Source organism: Metarhizium acridum (genome assembly GCF_019434415.1).
Source record: "Metarhizium acridum strain ARSEF 324 chromosome Unknown scaffold_29, whole genome shotgun sequence".
Lineage (NCBI taxonomy): Eukaryota > Fungi > Ascomycota > Sordariomycetes > Hypocreales > Clavicipitaceae > Metarhizium > Metarhizium acridum.
Genome location: NW_027094017.1, coordinates 422,259 through 438,922, shown reverse-complemented (window position 1 = coordinate 438,922; position 16,664 = coordinate 422,259). Strand labels below are relative to the sequence as shown.

General features: G+C 51.6%; 5 protein-coding genes across 5 annotated transcripts; 3 read left to right on the top strand and 2 right to left on the bottom strand.

Moving 5' to 3' along the window:
• Positions 1-272: 272 nt before the first annotated feature.
• Positions 273-4,765, bottom strand: J3458_004182 (uncharacterized protein; the record flags this gene model as incomplete). The annotated part of the gene is made up of 3 exons (XM_007810006.2): positions 273-3,555; positions 3,625-4,537; positions 4,652-4,765. The coding sequence occupies 3 exons, from the start codon at positions 4,763-4,765 to the stop codon at positions 527-529; spliced, it is 4,056 nt and encodes a 1,351-aa protein (XP_007808197.2). The 3' UTR covers positions 273-526.
• A 2,141-nt stretch (positions 4,766-6,906) lies between these two features.
• J3458_004181 (uncharacterized protein) lies at positions 6,907-8,532 on the top strand (the record flags this gene model as incomplete). The annotated part of the gene is made up of 4 exons (XM_007810007.2): positions 6,907-7,114; positions 7,184-7,883; positions 7,973-8,277; positions 8,337-8,532. The coding sequence occupies 4 exons, from the start codon at positions 6,907-6,909 to the stop codon at positions 8,387-8,389; spliced, it is 1,266 nt and encodes a 421-aa protein (XP_007808198.2). The 3' UTR covers positions 8,390-8,532.
• A 2,330-nt stretch (positions 8,533-10,862) lies between these two features.
• SAT14_1 (putative O-acetyltransferase sat14) lies at positions 10,863-12,329 on the top strand (the record flags this gene model as incomplete). The annotated part of the gene is made up of 2 exons (XM_066118056.1): positions 10,863-11,888; positions 11,967-12,329. 2 exons carry the CDS (start codon positions 10,863-10,865, stop codon positions 12,327-12,329), a joined length of 1,389 nt encoding a protein of 462 aa, XP_065976654.1.
• A 337-nt stretch (positions 12,330-12,666) lies between these two features.
• Positions 12,667-14,519, bottom strand: J3458_004179 (putative NRPS-like protein biosynthetic cluster; the record flags this gene model as incomplete). The annotated part of the gene is made up of 3 exons (XM_007810009.1): positions 12,667-13,010; positions 13,093-13,802; positions 13,861-14,519. The coding sequence occupies 3 exons, from the start codon at positions 14,517-14,519 to the stop codon at positions 12,667-12,669; spliced, it is 1,713 nt and encodes a 570-aa protein (XP_007808200.1).
• Positions 14,520-16,001: 1,482 nt separating this feature from the next.
• J3458_004178 (uncharacterized protein) lies at positions 16,002-16,340 on the top strand (the record flags this gene model as incomplete). The annotated part of the gene is made up of 1 exon (XM_066118055.1): positions 16,002-16,340. One exon carries the CDS (start codon positions 16,002-16,004, stop codon positions 16,338-16,340), a length of 339 nt encoding a protein of 112 aa, XP_065976653.1.
• Between the last annotated feature and the right edge of the window lie 324 nt (positions 16,341-16,664).

Here is a 16,664-nt window from a genome sequence, read left to right as displayed (position 1 = left end):
TGTATTCGACACAAGCCATCACGACCGGCTCTCAACTTCGACCTGATATACATTTTAAATACTACATCATGTGCCATACATATGCCACATGACCCCCTATTTGTGTTACACGCATCCGAACCCCTTTCCGAAAAAAGACTCGGCATACTCATCCAAGGGCTTCACTCGCTTGGAGAATCCCCTTCACGTTTCTGGCATCGACAATAGGATCATGTCTCCGTAAATATGCTCCAAGTTCGTACATGTTAGCACTCTGAGCACAGAAATTCTCCTCCAGAAGATAGTACAACTCTCGTCAAGGATCGTCAAGAGTTGTCAACAAGAACATCGGCAGCTGTCACTTCTTGGCTCGTCGCCAAAAGCTGTCTACTGCTGCAGGATATCGAATGGTAAACCGCCAATGAACACAGCCTTTCAAAATGTCATTTGAGTGGCACCTTCATCCTAGCACCAGCCTTCTCTGCGACTAATTAACATAGGTATGCATTTCTGTCTTAGGTGAAGTTGTAATTCTATACCCATTTCTTCATGATCCAAGCATCTGCTGCAATGCGTTAATTCTATATGTTTCACTTTTCTCCACGAGCTCTTCATGACGACCCTTCTCTACAATTGTTCCACCTTCAATAACAAAAATAACATCGGCTTTGCGGACGGTGTGCAGGCGATGAGTGATGGCAATGACGGTGATGCCTCTAGCGGCTCGTTCCAGGCCTTCCTGTAGTGCCTTTTCGCTCTCAGCGTCGAGTGCACTTGTACTTTCGTCAAGAAGGAGAAGCTGAGGTTTTCGTACTAAAGCTCGAGCAATGGCTAGCCGCTGTCGCTGACCCCCAGACAAACGCGATCCATTAGGACCACACTCGGTGTTGTATCCGTCCGGGAGTGCCATTATAGTGTCATGTATATTAGCCAAACGACAAGCCTCTTTGATTTCTTCATCAGTTGCCTCATGATTTGGCGTCGCGCCGAGCCCGACGTTGAACCTGATTGTGCCATCAAAAAGAGCACAATCTTGGGGGACGACGGCAACATTGTTTCGGAACTCAGTACCCTCTCGTGCACAAATATTCGATCCATTGATTTCTATAGCCCCTCCCGTTGGATGGTACATTCTTTGAACAAGTGACAAGATGGTAGATTTGCCCGCCCCTGAGGGTCCGACTAGGCCACAAAACTGGCCCGCTCGGATGGTGAACGACATGTCCTGGACAATGGAAATATGCGGCCGGGCCGGGTACGCGAATGAAACATCCTTGAAAGTTACGGTAGCACCCCTGTTGGGGGAAGTAGACTTCGGAGGACCCTCTGCAGCAGCTTCAACGTCCTCCGCGGCGGTAGTTTGTGTCGACGAAAGAGCCATTTCCTTGATCTTCAGGTCTTTGGAAGAACCTTTTTCTATTAGACTCAATATTCGGGATCCTGCTTCACGGGCACGCGAAACCTCCGGGGCAAGGGTAAACATGTTGCCCCAAAGCTGAGCACTAACTAGCATAGCCACGAGAATGACGAAAAACTCGGTAGAGGTGTACTCTCCATTTGTGATTCTCGTTGAACCCCACCAGTAGGCAAATGCATATATAAGGTTACTAGTTCCATAAGAAATAGCGAGCCAAATATTGGCGTAGGCAGTGCCAGCCGCCATGGCCTTATAGGGCGGGCGAAGCGTCCGGCGGTAGTTACCCAGAATCTCGTTTTCCAGGGATAAAGACGAAATAGTCTTGAAAGAATTGACAGCCTCAACGGTAATGCCGATGGCATCTGAAAACGCGTCGGCATGTTTCCGCTCAAATCTGGTGAGAGCACGAAGCTGCAGAATGCCTGATCCCAATAGTATTGGTACCGTCACCAGGCACACTATAGCAATCTTCCATGCCAGAATATGCGAAACAATGATGGCTACAACAAAGTTGACAACGATTGAAAAGCAATTTCCAATGATGGAGCCGCTAAAGCCACCGATAGCAGCAGCATCGGCCGTAATGACTGACAATAACGATGCTGGAGTGCGCCCATCAGACTGGTGCCAGTCCAAGCCTTGTTCATAAAGAGAACGGAAACAAAGTACACGGACCTTGTAGAGAAGTTTCTCTGAGATTTTTCCAAAAGAGGACCAGCTAATTGAATTGGCGAGAAGCTCGATGACGGCTAACATGAAGAACAAGCCTCCAAAGAATTTCCCTGCCCAGCGAATGTCACCTGGGGCATTGCACGGACTTAGCCTTCCAACGGTGTTACCAAATATTAAACCAGATCCAGTGAAACTTGCTCCAACAATGGTTCCAGCCGCAATAGCCAACAGAAACCAAGCCAAATTTGGTCGCATCATACGACTCAAATCCTTAATGATTTGCCAGCCAGTTTTGTTGGAATCGAGACCGGAAGTTTCTGGTATAATGTCATCAGAGTACGGAGCAGGTTGTTCCTTGTCTTGCGCCTGAACTGTGTTTGCGGCCTTTTCCTCAAGCACGGAGTCCTTCTCTGTAGTTATCGTGTCGGCGTCCCCTCTTGCAGTACTTGCCATGGACGGGGTGTCATCGTTCTGCAAAGACTCAATGTTCTGAAGACGAACCATGCCTGCATATGAACCATTAAGTGTCATAAGTTCCAAATGAGAACCTTGTTCGATGATTTCACCACCATTCATGACGATGATGTTGTCTGCGTTCTTGATAGTAGAAAGTCTGTGTGCAATGGCAATAACAGTCCGACCCTTGGCAATGGATTCGATGGCCATTTGAATACGATGCTCACTGGCAGAGTCCAGGGAAGCCGTAGCCTCGTCTAGAATAAGGATCTTGGGGTCCCGAATAAGTGCTCTAGCAAGAGCAATTCTTTGACGTTGACCACCACTGACCAGTTTACCACCAATGCCGACTTGAGTTCCATACCCGAACTCAAGTCTTCCTATGAAAGTGGAGGCATCAGCTAGAGAGGCTGCCTCGCGAACCAGTTGGACCAGATCGACCATATCTGGGCCATATGCCTCGGCCAGAGAAGCTAGATCCTTTCCGGCCGCAAGTTTGGCAGCAATTTCAGCTAGACCAGATCCCAAAATCACAGACTGGAACCGCTGATGCTCAGGCCAAGGAGAGTTGAGAATGCCAAGGGCAATATTTTCCAATATGGATCTGTCTAGAAGTGATGGTTCCTGCTGAACCAAGCTCATGAAACTTCGTAGGTTCTTCACGTTAAGGTTCTTTAGGTCGTGCCCGTCCAACGTCACAATACCATCTGTAGGATCATATATCCTCGCTGTGAGACCTGCGACTGTAGATTTACCACTTCCAGAAAGGCCGACTAGTGCTGTATGCTTGCCGGCAGGGCAGGAGAAAGAGACTCCTCTCAGCACAGGACGATCAGGGCGAGAAACGTAGGCAAATGAGACATCGTGGAACTCAACTGAGCCGTCGATATTATTGGGAAGCTTGTCCCCATCACCCGACTGCGAGTCAATCCTAGATGGGGCGTCAATGTCTGCTTTCAGCTTCTGGAATGACGCGGTTGCAGCCCCAATGATGGGGAGCAGTGGTGCAATGGAACCAAGGATAACACAAGCTACCAGCGTTAGTTAGGATCATGATATATTTTGGTTTCGTTTTTTAGTTTGTCTTATACTGGACTCACCGTCTACAAGGAGAAAAATGACCGTGTATGTTCTTCCAACAGAGACGTTGTTTCCGCCGTTTTCCACAGCATCGGCAATCTGTCGACTTCCTTGCCAGAATGCCAAAGCATTAGCGGAATACGAAATGAAAAAGAGGGTCCCGGCCTGAATGGCAGCCGTTACGGCCTTCTTTATTCCCTCCTTTTGGGCAGCCATCATTGTGGAAGCAAACTTCGCTTCAAGGCGAGGGCCTGCTCCAAAGGCCTGGACCACTGCTATATGTGAGAGTGCCTCCTGAGCGATGGAGGAGGCTGAAGCAATCGCGTCAGACATACGGGCAGCGTACTTTTGAGTGAATATGCTCGTAATTGCTGCCATCAAAAGAAATGCAGGAATTAAGCTGATAAGAATAGCAGCCAACTTTGTGTCCCTCACAAACGCGACGACATATGATGAGATGAAGAACGAACTAACGGCAATACAGATACCAACCTTTTCAGAGGTACCGGCTTGGATGATCTGGATATCAGAGTTCAACCGTGACGTGAGTTCACCAGCTTGGCGACTGTCGTAAAAGGTGGCATCCTGGCGGAGGAGTGTTTGAAAGTATCGATCTCTTATTCGAGCCTCCAGTCTGCGACTAAATATGCTCCACGACACAATGTAAAGATATATGACGATGAAGTTGGCAATAGCGATATATACCAGTATCAGCACCTTCTTGTTGACTTCGGACTGAATGTCGCCTGTACTTTTCGAACTCTCTGTATCGCACGAAGCATCGTTGAGGTTGTCGAGAACCTGACCAAAGAGAATACCCATCAAAGGGAACGGGACACCAGCACAGCAGGCACAAAGAGTGCCGAAGATGAGTAGAAGATAATCCAGCCATGTGGGATTGGCGTAGAACAGCAGCTGAAAGAAACTGAAGAACTGTCGACTCAAATTAATTAGTCGTCAGCCAAAGCTGAGCCAACGACTCGACGGCCTTGGTTGGCAGACGCGATTCGGCAGCTTGTCCAAGTAGGAGGCAAAGGCTGTACATACGTTGTTCTTTGCAGGTGGTTTTTCAACCGCAACACCCGTGGACTCATTGTCTGTTGTAGCAGACTCTTGTGCTGGTGCGCCCACCGGACTGACAATGTCGTCTCCAGCTGCCATGATGCAATAGCAACACTGTGGAACGCGCCTTTCAGCAGAGGTATTCTGTGAGGATGACAGCCTCGCGACCAAACAGGACCATGTGAACCACTAGGCTAGAACGGTCTTGATCTTGGCAGAAAGGGACTGAAGAATGAAGATAGCTTGTCCAGGTGACCGTCTCGAAGACGGACAGAGCTGCTTGGTGGAAACAGCTGAACTGGTGCAGATCTTTTGCCCCCCCCCACCATGAATGTCGGAAACTATCTCTGATGTGCGACCCGGGTCGATGTTTTGCTCAGACCTGGATTGCTTCCCGTAATCCAGTGTTAGATATTCTTTGGATCTGCCATCTCGAGCATGGCCAGTTGGTCCTGTAATGGATAAAGAAGGTCTGGTTACGAATACTTTGCCGGACCGATTCGTTCTCGTGAAGCACGCATTACAGCCCCTGCAATCATGGGCTCCACGAATTAAGCCTCCCTGGCCTTGGAAGAAGTTATGCTCATGAGTGACTGAGCTAAAGCCCAGTCCTGCAATGTGTTGTGGAGAAGATGGTAACAAGCTCAGAGGACTGCTACACCGCAAACAAAGAGAGGCTGGAGAACGAGTACATTCAAGTCCCTTCTTTGTATCCCAGCGATTGCGTGAGCCGCCAAGGCCAGAGAAGACGGTTAAACGGCCCCTGTTTGTACTGGTACTTTGTCTCCTCTATAATGTAGTGCCATCCTCGAGGCGCCCACTTGGGCTGTACGTTGCTGAGGGGCCAAATGGGCCAAGTCTACTCCGTACGAGAGATGTCAGATGTGTGGGCAGTCGGGTAAAACAAATATACGACGGTGGACGGTCAACTGACATGCAGATTCTTGCTTCCCACCAGCTCAACTATCCCTGCTCACTCCCCTTCTCTCTTCCATAACCAGCAAAGTAAGCTGGACACGGCCCTCCGATGCCTGGACGTGGCTCGCAAGTTGGCAAGTTGGCAAGGTCCCAAGGTCCGGTAGGGGGGTTCGGATCAGATAATTTCTCTCGGCGCCACATTTGGCGTTCGTGGCGGGCAGCCCCCCCCGGGACGGAGTCGGAGTGAAGGCACAAGCTGACTGGTCGCTTGGTCACACAACACTGGCTCACGATGCCAGCACAAGTCAATAGCGCTAAAGGAGTCTGCTGGGAGCAAAGAGCGAAGGGAAATGTATTTTGGAGGATTTTTTGGATATCCTGTCAGAGATTGTGGCACAAGGAAAGAGCGCCTCGGGCTATTTTGCGCTAAGCGGGTCCGGCTGTTCCTTCCTTCTGTGTCAGGTGTTTCGCCTGTCGGCCAACCACGGCCTTCATGAGGATCTGATAAGCCGTGTCCATCCTCATTTGGTCCGTCCCTCACCTGGCGTCGCAACCACTCTTTTGTTCTGACTGGCCGCTGCCATGGCCACACATGACGGTGTGCCCTTCACTCCGGAATTGCGTGCGGTGTCCAAACCAACTTAGCCGAGCAAGTCACCGACGTCCGAGGATACAGAACGACGTCCTGCTTAGACTGTCCGCTGTGTACAGCATCCTGCCTTGCCTGGCCCTTTGAACCGTGTTCGGATTCCATTATGGATTCGGTTTTATACAGCCCTCGGCCTTGTGAATACCCGATTGTTGAGCAGCATACGTAACGACTAGCAGAAGTCCCTAGTGGCAGGGATATGGAGAACATGGAGCAGGAAAAGTGAGCCGTGTTGGTGCTGCAGACTTATCAATCAGCTTGGGATCAGCACCATGTGCAGCCCTCCTAATGCCTTTTCGTGCCGTGCCAGCAGTCAACGACAATGCCGCGCTGCTCTTCTCCCCGAGCCAACGGAATCCAGAACCTTGGTTCCATTGCCATCCAAGCCCTCCGTTCGTCTGGTTCGCGAACGGCAGCCACTCGGTTGCCTTCTTGGACCAAAACTCGGTCCAGCTCCAAGGTCATCCAGCAACTCGCCGTCTTAATATGCCCCCGACATCCAACGTCTGTCTCCACGCGTGGGCCAAGCTTCTTCTTCCATCCCCACACTCGTCTATTGCGACAGGGCAACATTGCGCCCTCCAAAATCCCACTTACCTTCTCCAACTTCATACATGTCCAGACAGTTTCTTCAACACAGCCAGCCATCATCTCATCTGCCAGCAACGCCACAATGGGTTCAGTACTGAATGTGCCAGACGCTCCAACCGTCAGAGTGTTCATTGCGGGAGGTTCGTATGCTGGCCTGTCCGTGGCCGCCAATCTTCTTGACCTCGGACAAGGTCTCTCGCCACGCATGTTCCAGCAGGAATACCAACATCACCCCAACCTTCCCCGCGTAAACTGGGACATTACCATTGCTGATGAGAGAGATGGCTTTTGTAAGTAGACTTTGTAATCAAATCGAAATGAGAGCAATCACAACGCCCGCGCCTAACATTGGGAGTCAGATCACTTGATTGGGTCTCCGCTTGCCCTGGCTGACGCAGAGTATGCCAAGAAGGTCTGGATTAAATTCCAAGACCTCCCTGGTCTACAGAATCCCCAGATCAAGTTCATCCAGGCCTCTGTATCAAGTGTAGATTGTGAGGCGAAAACAGCCATTACAATTGACAGCACCACCAAGGTTGCCAGCACATACGAGTATGACTATTTCGTTGCTGCTACCGGTCTCCGGAGAGTGTGGCCTGTCGTGCCTCAATCTCTGACGAGGAAGCAGTATCTTCTTGAAGTCGAGGAGCATATTCATTCAGTTGCCAGCGCCCAGCACGGCGTAGTTGTTGTTGGAGGTGGAGCGGTCGGCATCGAGATGGCAGCTGAGCTCAAGCTGGTCAAGCCTGATGTCAAGGTTACTCTCATTCACTCCCGAGACAAGCTTTTGTCATCAGAGCATCTCTCAGACGAGTGCAAGGACAAGGCCTTGGAGCTACTTAGGGAAGCCGGCGTTGATGTTTTGATGAACCATCGACTCGCATCTACCAGAGAGGTTGAGACCGCCAACGGGCCACCCAAGTATGAGCTCGAGTTTACTAATGGGCACAAAATTGCTGCCAGTAAGGTTATTATGGCTGTGTCCAAGAGCAAGTCAACGGCGACTTATCTTCCTTCATCGGCAATTGATGAGGAAGGCTATGTTAAAATCGAGAACAAGTTCGTTTTTTCTACCTCACATTTGGCAACGGAATAAAATACAACCCGCCTTGTCGTATTGACGCATCACTAACACGGTATGAACCCAGTTGCACTTTCTCCCCTGGCACCCCGAATGCTGAATTCCACCTCTGCGCCGGAGACTTGACCAAGTGGTCGGGCATTAAGCGCTGCGGTTGGGCCATGCACAGCGGCCACTATGCCGCTCAGAACATTCACAAATTTGTCCAGAAGAAGCATTTAGGTCAGGAACCCAAGTTCGCAGAGCTCCAAGAAGTGCCCCCCATGATTGGATTGGCGGTGGGAAAGAAAGCCGTTGCTTCGGGGCCGGAAGGCACCGTCTTTGGAGAGGATGTCATGCAGGCCTATTTCAAGCACGATCTTGGATTTACGAGTAAGTGGATTACGGTTTCCAAAGGAGTGAAGTTTGTCCTAGCTAATATCTGAAAACAGTTTGCTGGGACTGGATGGGTCTCGCTGGACGGAAGGAGGATGAGACCGACTGACAATGGCATTAGCAGAGATGGCACTTTGCAATTTAACAAGATGGTACAAACGGAATATAAAAAATTAGATATTAGGCGTTGGCTGTTTATGCCCGCGGCGCAGTTCAGGATCTACAGGAGGAATCCTCTATTATACGAAAAGAGACGAAATAATGCATACATCGTTTACCTGTGCTGTCCAAAAGCAGGTAAAGCCCATCGCAACAAGCCAAGCAAGGAAGCATATTCCAACTCAACCTGCCATGCATTGATTTTGAATTGGTCCACCGCAACACCTCTTGTGGACTCCCTAAGTTTTGGGCCTCTGGTCACTCCCGCCCAGAGCATTGTCATTGCCTCACGGCGTCAAAAATAACATTTAATGACTCATCAAATCGGAATATACTCAGGTCGCCCATCTCCAACTCGACAATGGCTTCAAGTCTTGAGCCGCCCCCGCCAGCTGCCATAATGTCCGAAATTCTGCCACGTACGCCAAGCCGCTTCTGCCGAGGCCCGATATTGGCTTGGCTATTTGTACAATTATTGCCGAGTTTGGCGCATAATGCGGCATAACTTGCTAGAGACGGGGACAAGTATAGAAAAAAGCCGGATTATGACAAGGGTCTTCCTACGAGAACACCGCTGCAGAGTGTTTAGAACTCGGCGCCTCCATGTTGGATCATTGCCGGTTATTATAATGCCGCTTACTCCCGAGCGATTTCATGAACGAATCAGAATCTGAAACGGCATCATGCAAGAGATGCAGCCGCACATCGGTTGGGTTTCAACGTTGCAAAGTCAAACGCGACTGTGAAGACGCCGTCGGTACTCGTCCATCATAGTCTAAGCCAAGTTCGTTATCTCGGTACCATGCCCAAGGAGGCTCTCTGATCTAGTTACCTAGCCTAAGGATCAGCCTGAGAGCTGCAACCTCCGTAAGAGTGATATCTCCAGTCGTTTCCATCTCCATATCACACTTCTCCTCCACCTTGCCTAGATGCCGGATCTAGTCTTTTGTCGAACCTCAAGACTCAAGAGTCAATAGTCTCTATCGGCTTCGCTGACAGACACCTGGGTATTACTGGCCCCTTTTCCACTTTTCTCACCTGCCATGTTCCTAACTAGAGTTTGTTGTTTTGAGCTAATTGAAGAATAATTCAGGAAAAGCAGGCCACACTCGTCCACAAAAACTAATCCACAGTGACACTTCTGGTACTCATGTTTTGATGGGAGAAGAACCTCTCTGGATGTGCGTGCAGCTAAGGGCCCCAGGGCATTCATCATATATCAAAACCAAAACGCCACGAGAAAAAAAAACGCGTCATCTCGACTTGGACACCCAAGTGCGTTACATACGTGCGTGGTGCACAAATCAGAAACCGGACGAGTAGCTCAATAACGTTATCAGATCCGCCCAGCCCCTCTTGCTTTTTAGCCGGCGCGGCAAAAATAAATTGAACCAATCAGTATACATCAATCAGAAGATGTGGAGCCCCGAGCCCAGGCCGGGTTTCGCCGTACTTGCCGTTGTTGCTGTCCGGGCGCCGGCTAGACTTGTCTCCATTCCAAGATTGTAAAGGACGGCCAAGCCCCAGCCAAGGGTCTGCCTCAAAAAGCAAGAAATTCCTCTTCTTCCATCCCCGGCTCCAGTACAGGTCCATCAAGATTTGCGGCGGGGAACAGCTTCCCATGTTCATCCCTTGTTGCCCTCGGTGCGAGGTATCGTTACAAGTTGGTGGCGTCGCTTTTGCAACATCACTTGTGTATGCATGTCTTTGTACTCTATTTACATGGGCAAGATTAAGCACTAGGCAAATACATCTAGGCCTCCGCCAACCCTGTCGGAGGGAGCTATTGGCTATACGGCATTGCAGCTGGGCTACCAGGGGACGTCTTGGAGGCTTCAGAGCAGAAAGGGGGAGGGGGGTGCGTGGTATATCTTCACTCGCATGATCGTATTATCCATCATCTCCTCGACAACCTCGACGCCGTGCCGGGACTAGCTTCTGAGTGTAGAAGCAAGACGGCAAGTCTGTCATTGAACGCTGTAGCTCACGGATACAGCGGGATTACGTGTGATATGTGGCACCGAGTACGCGTCAACGGGTTGGTATGTACTCACAAGTGTCAGTCTTGTATCCCACGCTTTCATGAGCTGGATGTGGGATCTAACAGGGCCCCGCCAGGGCCCAGCAAGTTTCAGCAGCTTCTTCCACATGGCAAAAGTGTCTGTTTAGGTCCAGGGCTTTTCCCTACGCCTTGGCCGCCGAGGGAGATCGATCTCTTCGCGACGCCAGATGGGACAATGGACAAAGATGTGACTGGCGGTGTTTTTGTTACCGAAGCTTGCCGCTCTCTCCTCGGCCTAGACCTCTCTTCTGTCGTATGTTCAAAACTGCCCATCTGCCACATGCTAAGCAGGCCTGCGGCGCTTAACGTGAGATATTCGTCTCTATAGCCAGTCCCTCTCATCACCGGCGCTCCCTCCACAATGGCAGCGGCGAATTCAGTAGTTCGGCTCTCGGCTCTGTCTCCAAACGAGACCTTCATCAAGCTCCCTCACCCGTACTTGACCGAGTACACTGTTCAGAAGACAACAGCGCCGCCAAATAAAGCAGCCGGAGATGTGCCCCTTTTCCAGCTCCGCGAGCGTCCCGACTCGTCGACGCAGAAACTCTCAGCCCCGTTGCACAACACAAAGCTCTACTTCTCCGAACCCGCGGACCTAAAGTCCAGTGAACTGCCTGCGGATTCCAACAATAGCGCCTGGGCTAGAGCGAGACGCTCGCCATTCTCCGTGGTCGTCTGGGACGGCGCCGAGACGCCTTCCCTCGCGCAAGCATGGCTGCTCTTATACGTCTTGTTCACGGCCGGGCCGGGCATGGAGTCGGTACGGTTGGAGCTCGTTGGCGCCAACGCCGCGACTCTGGGTGCCCAGTTGCGCGATGTTCTGCTGGCCATTGACCACCCACTGCCTGCCAGAGAGAAGCGCCCGTCGGTTTCCAACGAGAACGAATACCTTGTGCTGGCTCTACGAAGCACATTCTGGCAAGGCGCCGGCTCTCCCTTTGGTCCCCGACCCGTGTGGTTGCCCGCCGAGTCGCCTCTGTCTCTCCACGGAGCCAAGTCGCTGGCGTCGTATCCTCTTACTCCTCTCCAGCACACGGTTACCATTACATCCGCCGGCGATCCCCAAGATGCCGACAGGTGCCAGCAGTCGTGGCATCCTATTCGCCCCGCGAAGCCTGCTCCTGGCGCCGTCATGTACAGCCGATGGATTCCGCACCTAAAGGAAACCTTCTCAATGGTGTCGCTGGACTACCAAGACGAACAACACTTGAGGCTGTTCCACGAGTGGCAGAACGACCCTCGTGTTTCGCAGGGCTGGAACGAAACGGGCACTCTGGACCAGCACAGGGAGTACCTGCGCAACATTCACCAAGATCCCCATCAAGTCGCTCTTCTGGCCAAGTGGGATGATGCCTACTTTGCCTACTTCGAAGTGTACTGGGCCAAGGTAAGTTTCAAAGAAGGATTGTCGAGTGCAAAGCCGTCGTGGAGATGCGTCGCTAACACGATGGACGATGCTCTACAGGAGGACCGCCTCGGCGGCTACTATGATGCGGGCGACTTTGACCGCGGCCGTCACTCCCTCGTTGGCGATATTCGGTTCCGCGGCCCTCACCGTGTGACTGCCTGGTGGAGCAGCTTGATGCATTACCTCTTCCTGGATGACCCTCGTACCATGAATGTCGTGGGTGAGCCCAAGAACACCAACTCGACTGTTGTCATGTACGACCTCATCCACGGCTTCGGCATCGAGCACTTTGTCGATTTGCCTCACAAGCGAAGCGCTTTTGTGCGATGCCCGCGCAATCGATTCTTCCAGCTGTGTCCGCTCGGGGAGAGCGACAAGGCCGTTGGTGGTATGAGAATCGGCCTGGTTCCAAAGTTGTAGGACTACAAATCCCACACAAGACTTTGACATGGCTAGTGTTTGTTTCAAATATATATATATATATATATATGTTTTGGTTCGAATCCCTGCAGCAAGTGGAAGCAATGTGGACTGAACGTGATGGTGAAAAGAGTATACATGTATATAATGTTTTGACCTCTGAATATATCTAGTTCTTTGCAAGTCTTGTTGTGAAAACACCTTTCGTCTCTTTGAACCGTGTTTGACTCTAGACCAAGTAACAAAACAAACAAACAAACAAACATGCATACATTCTTTATTGTTCTCCGTCCTATCTGTTTGCCAAATGCCAGCATTGCCTGCGGCGGCCCTTTCTCTACAACTTTGATGTCTGCCATCTCTTGACCAAAATCTCACTACCCAATGCCGCCATCTCAAACTTCCTCACTTTCCCGCTGCCAGTCAACGGCACGTCGCAAGGAACCCCGTCTTGGCCCAGCCAGAAAATGTGCGCAGGGGACTTGTGTTTGCCCAACGTGTTGCGGACCCAATCGCGCAACTCCAGGTCTGTCGGCCGAGGGCTGCTTTCGAGTCTCTCGACAAAGGCGCCGACGACTTCGCCATAGTGCTCGTCTTTGAGTCCGACCACGATGGCCCGGGAGACTGACGGGTGCGCCATGAGCCGCTCCTCGATTTCAAGAGGGTAGATGTTCTCTCCGCCTGGGTTTCACACCGCGGCTTGTATTAGTGGCAGTGTTGAAAAAGGGAAAAAAACGCGGGCATTCGTCCTTCTGGTGCTCACCTCGAATTATGATATCCTTGAATCGCCCAGTAATGGTGCAATATCCATTCTCGTCAAAGACAGCCTCGTCGCCCGTGTGCAGCCACAGAAGCCCTGCCGCATCCCGAACCATGACCTCGTTGGTCTTTTCTGAATTATTCCAGTATCCGGCCTGGAGCTGGTATCCCGCCATGCAGAGCTCTCCCCTTGTGCCCACGGGCACAATGCTGCCGTCACGGTCGACAATCTTTGCCTGGGCGTGCGGCATCAGGGTGCCGACCGTGGTCAGTCTCGTGTCCATGGCGTCGTCGGTGAAGGCGTTGAAGCAGGTCGGCGAGGCCTCTGTCAGGCCGTAGCTGCTGGTGAACTCTGTCATGCCGAACCTGTCGACCAGAAGCTCCATCAAGTATCGCGGGACGGGCGCTCCAGCAATGATTCCGGTCCGCAGCTTGTCGCAGTTGAACCCGGGCGGGAACTCGGCCTGGAATAGAGAGTCGAACATGGCCGGAACTCCGTGCACAGCCGTGCAGCCTTCGTCGGAGATGGCTTGGAGAGTAGAGGGGATGTCAAAGACTTCAGCCGGATACACAATCTTGCCACCGTGCGTGACCATGGCCAAAAGGCCGAGGACCAGCCCGAAGCAGTGGAACATGGGGGGAGGACAGCAAAGGATATCCTCCGACGTGATCCTCATCCTGTCGCCGATGAAGCGGGAGTTGTTGACCAGATTGCTACCCGGCCATCATCGTCAGCTTCTCTTTGCGTGTTTTGATAATCTGCAAGACTTACTGGTGAGTGAGCATGGCAGCCTTTGGGAGACCCGTCGTGCCACTTGTAAACTGCAGGTTGACGACCTGATGTGGCAGCACTCGCTGCATAGATCTGTACAAGTTGTCGCAGCTCTTGCGACTGGTCGATTTGATGAGGGACTCATACGTTGGGTGTTTTCCTGCTTCGCCTCGCAGGATGAAGACCTTGGGCCCGTCCGTTTTGTTGTCCAGCGCAGCAAGAAGCTTTCGGTTGTCCAACCGGCCGATTGTCTGCGTGGTAAAGAATACCTTGCAGTCGGAAAACTCCAGGCCGTACATGGCCTCGGTAGGCGTGTAGGTGTTGTTCAGAATGACGAGGATGGCGCCGATTTTGGCCACTGCGAAGAAGACGGCAGCGTACTGCTCGCAGTTCCCGGCCATGATGCCCACGCGGTCTCCAACCCCGATTCCCATGTCCAACAGGGCTTGTGCCAGGGAGGAACTCTGTTGGTTCAACTCGTTGTACGTCCACCGTGCTCCGGTCCAGGGAATGACGATGCACTCTTGAGTTCCATGCTGGTACGTTTGGAGCTGGAGAAGCTCCCCAAGAGTCAAGTCGACGAGGGGAGGCTCGAGGGGACCATGCAGGACTGACAACTTTTGCGTAGCTGGCCGAGTCTGCGGTTGCAGCTCCGTCATGACTGGCTGTGTAGACATTTTCATGTGACAATGTTGTGGTCTTTTTCGCCTTTTTTCCCTTTATTTTTTCTTTTCCTTTTTTATATCTGTGTGTGTGTTTTGGTTCTTTACAGTGATACTTGGCAGCAGGGCCTGGTCTACCACGGCCAACACGATGCAATCGATATTTCGACACTACAAGGAGTAAACGAGTATATTAGGCATAATGGGCTGAGAAGCAACAGCGTAAACCTGTTCAAGGAGGCCCACAACAAAACAGTCACAAAAGCCGACTGACGACATCTGTCGAGCTACCCCGGTTGGATGGCGAGTTGTGCATGGGCATAAAATCGTACATGGCCCAGCATCCAAGTGCTCAGACGGCTAAGCAACAGGTCACATCCCTAGTCCTGAAGCCAAACGAGCCATGGCTCCATTCACTCAAGCCGTTTGAAATTAGGAAGGTTAAGCCGGACTCGGCGGTTAGTACATGTCGTTGAAAACCTCTCCCCCTTGCCCGCAGGCAGAGTCCGAGGGTTGCCGATGTGGATAGGCCAAGTGCGCCGAAAGTCGGCCGGTAAGCCATCTTATCTGATCATCAGATTAGATGGCGCGCTCTAGACTCTCAGGGAAGGCGCGAAGGGGGGGCGTGTCTGTGCTCTATGCCGGCAGGATCAGCTGTGGACTCTCCGCCCCTGGCGCCGGCTGTATTATCACAGCAAGGCAGACCTTGGTTTGAATTCCAAGGAACAAGTCAAGAAAGCGGAAAACACGTTGGGGGTTTGCTATGAGGATTAAACCCTAAAGCCGCGGTGTTTCCAACCCTGGTCCGTTGGCCCTGTCCACCATCACGCAGGTCGGGCCCACCACCACCAAGAGTTGGATAAGCAAATTCCCCGACTTGACCAGTATAATATGCGGCAATTGTTGCTCTTGCGCTGACGTATGTACTAGTTTGCGGACGCAAAAGCAGGGTGTGGCATCATCCCTGTGCCGCCAGTGCCGGCTTTACGCGATCTGCCCCTCCGGCTCAGAGATACTGCAGACTTGGGATTCATCGTGCCCAGTCTTGTTCCAAGGCCACCTTGTCACGAAAGAAAAAAGGGAGGAAAAACGTAAAAAAAAGCCACATGGGCGTGTGGCCAGGGACGGGCTCCGCAAGCAGGCTTCGTCGTCCTCAGCCGCTTTAACCAACTCGGCCTATCAATCTGCCCGCCTCGGCAGCAGCAGCTCGCGGCGAGAAATTCGAGCGCATATCAGATGCTAAGAAAGAATGGCCTTTGGCTCAACAATAGTCTTTTTTTAGCCTCATCTCCACCAAGAATGGTGTTCAGACTGTCAGACATAATCACCGACCGCAAGGAAATGTTTGTCGATGTTTTGGTTCTCGGCTGCCCATCAGAATGAAATGCAACCCACGTTTCATCGCATCAACCTGCCGCAACCTAATCTTGTGTTACCATCCTACGCCCTCCGTCGCCAGGGGTTTGCATCAAGAGAGGAATGCAGCCCAGCCTGTTATTTCATCGTAGACTAAGCCTAAGATTCGTCTTCATGTGGGGAGAGGCCTGTCTGATCTCGAAATTATCCATCCCCACCCCAACCAAAATGCTAATCACCGTCTCTGCCAAGCAAACACCATCTCCCCTACCGTACTCCGCTCACGGCAGGGGTCAAAAGGAAAAGAAGGGTTCTGCGATCCAGTGGTTTATTCAAACACCGGGTCATGGACGTGTCTCACTCATGTACTCTCAAGTCACTTCCACCACCACGTACCCCTGCTCGCGGCGTGCCCCTCAGACCAAGAAACTCGCGAGAAATATGCCAATGGGTGTCGTTTAACGCTCTTCCCGCTCGCTGGTGGATCCTATCCTAGTTTTGGATGATAATGGCAATCCAGCTGAGAATCGTGAATTGTTGCCGCATTGGACAGACAGGCTCCGAGACGGAAGAAATCATGTGTTCTACGAGGTCCAAGTAAATGGATCCGCGGTGCTGGGCCGCAAGTTCATAATACGTAGCTAAAAAAAAGAGGCCTTGACGTACTTTTGAAGAGCCCAGTTGAGCGTTCCCGTTTTGGTGTATGAATCTCTGCGCCTTGTGAGACTGTTCTGCTTCAGCCCTGGAGTAGCTCGGGTTTTCTGTGTTTCTCTTTTTGCAGTAATG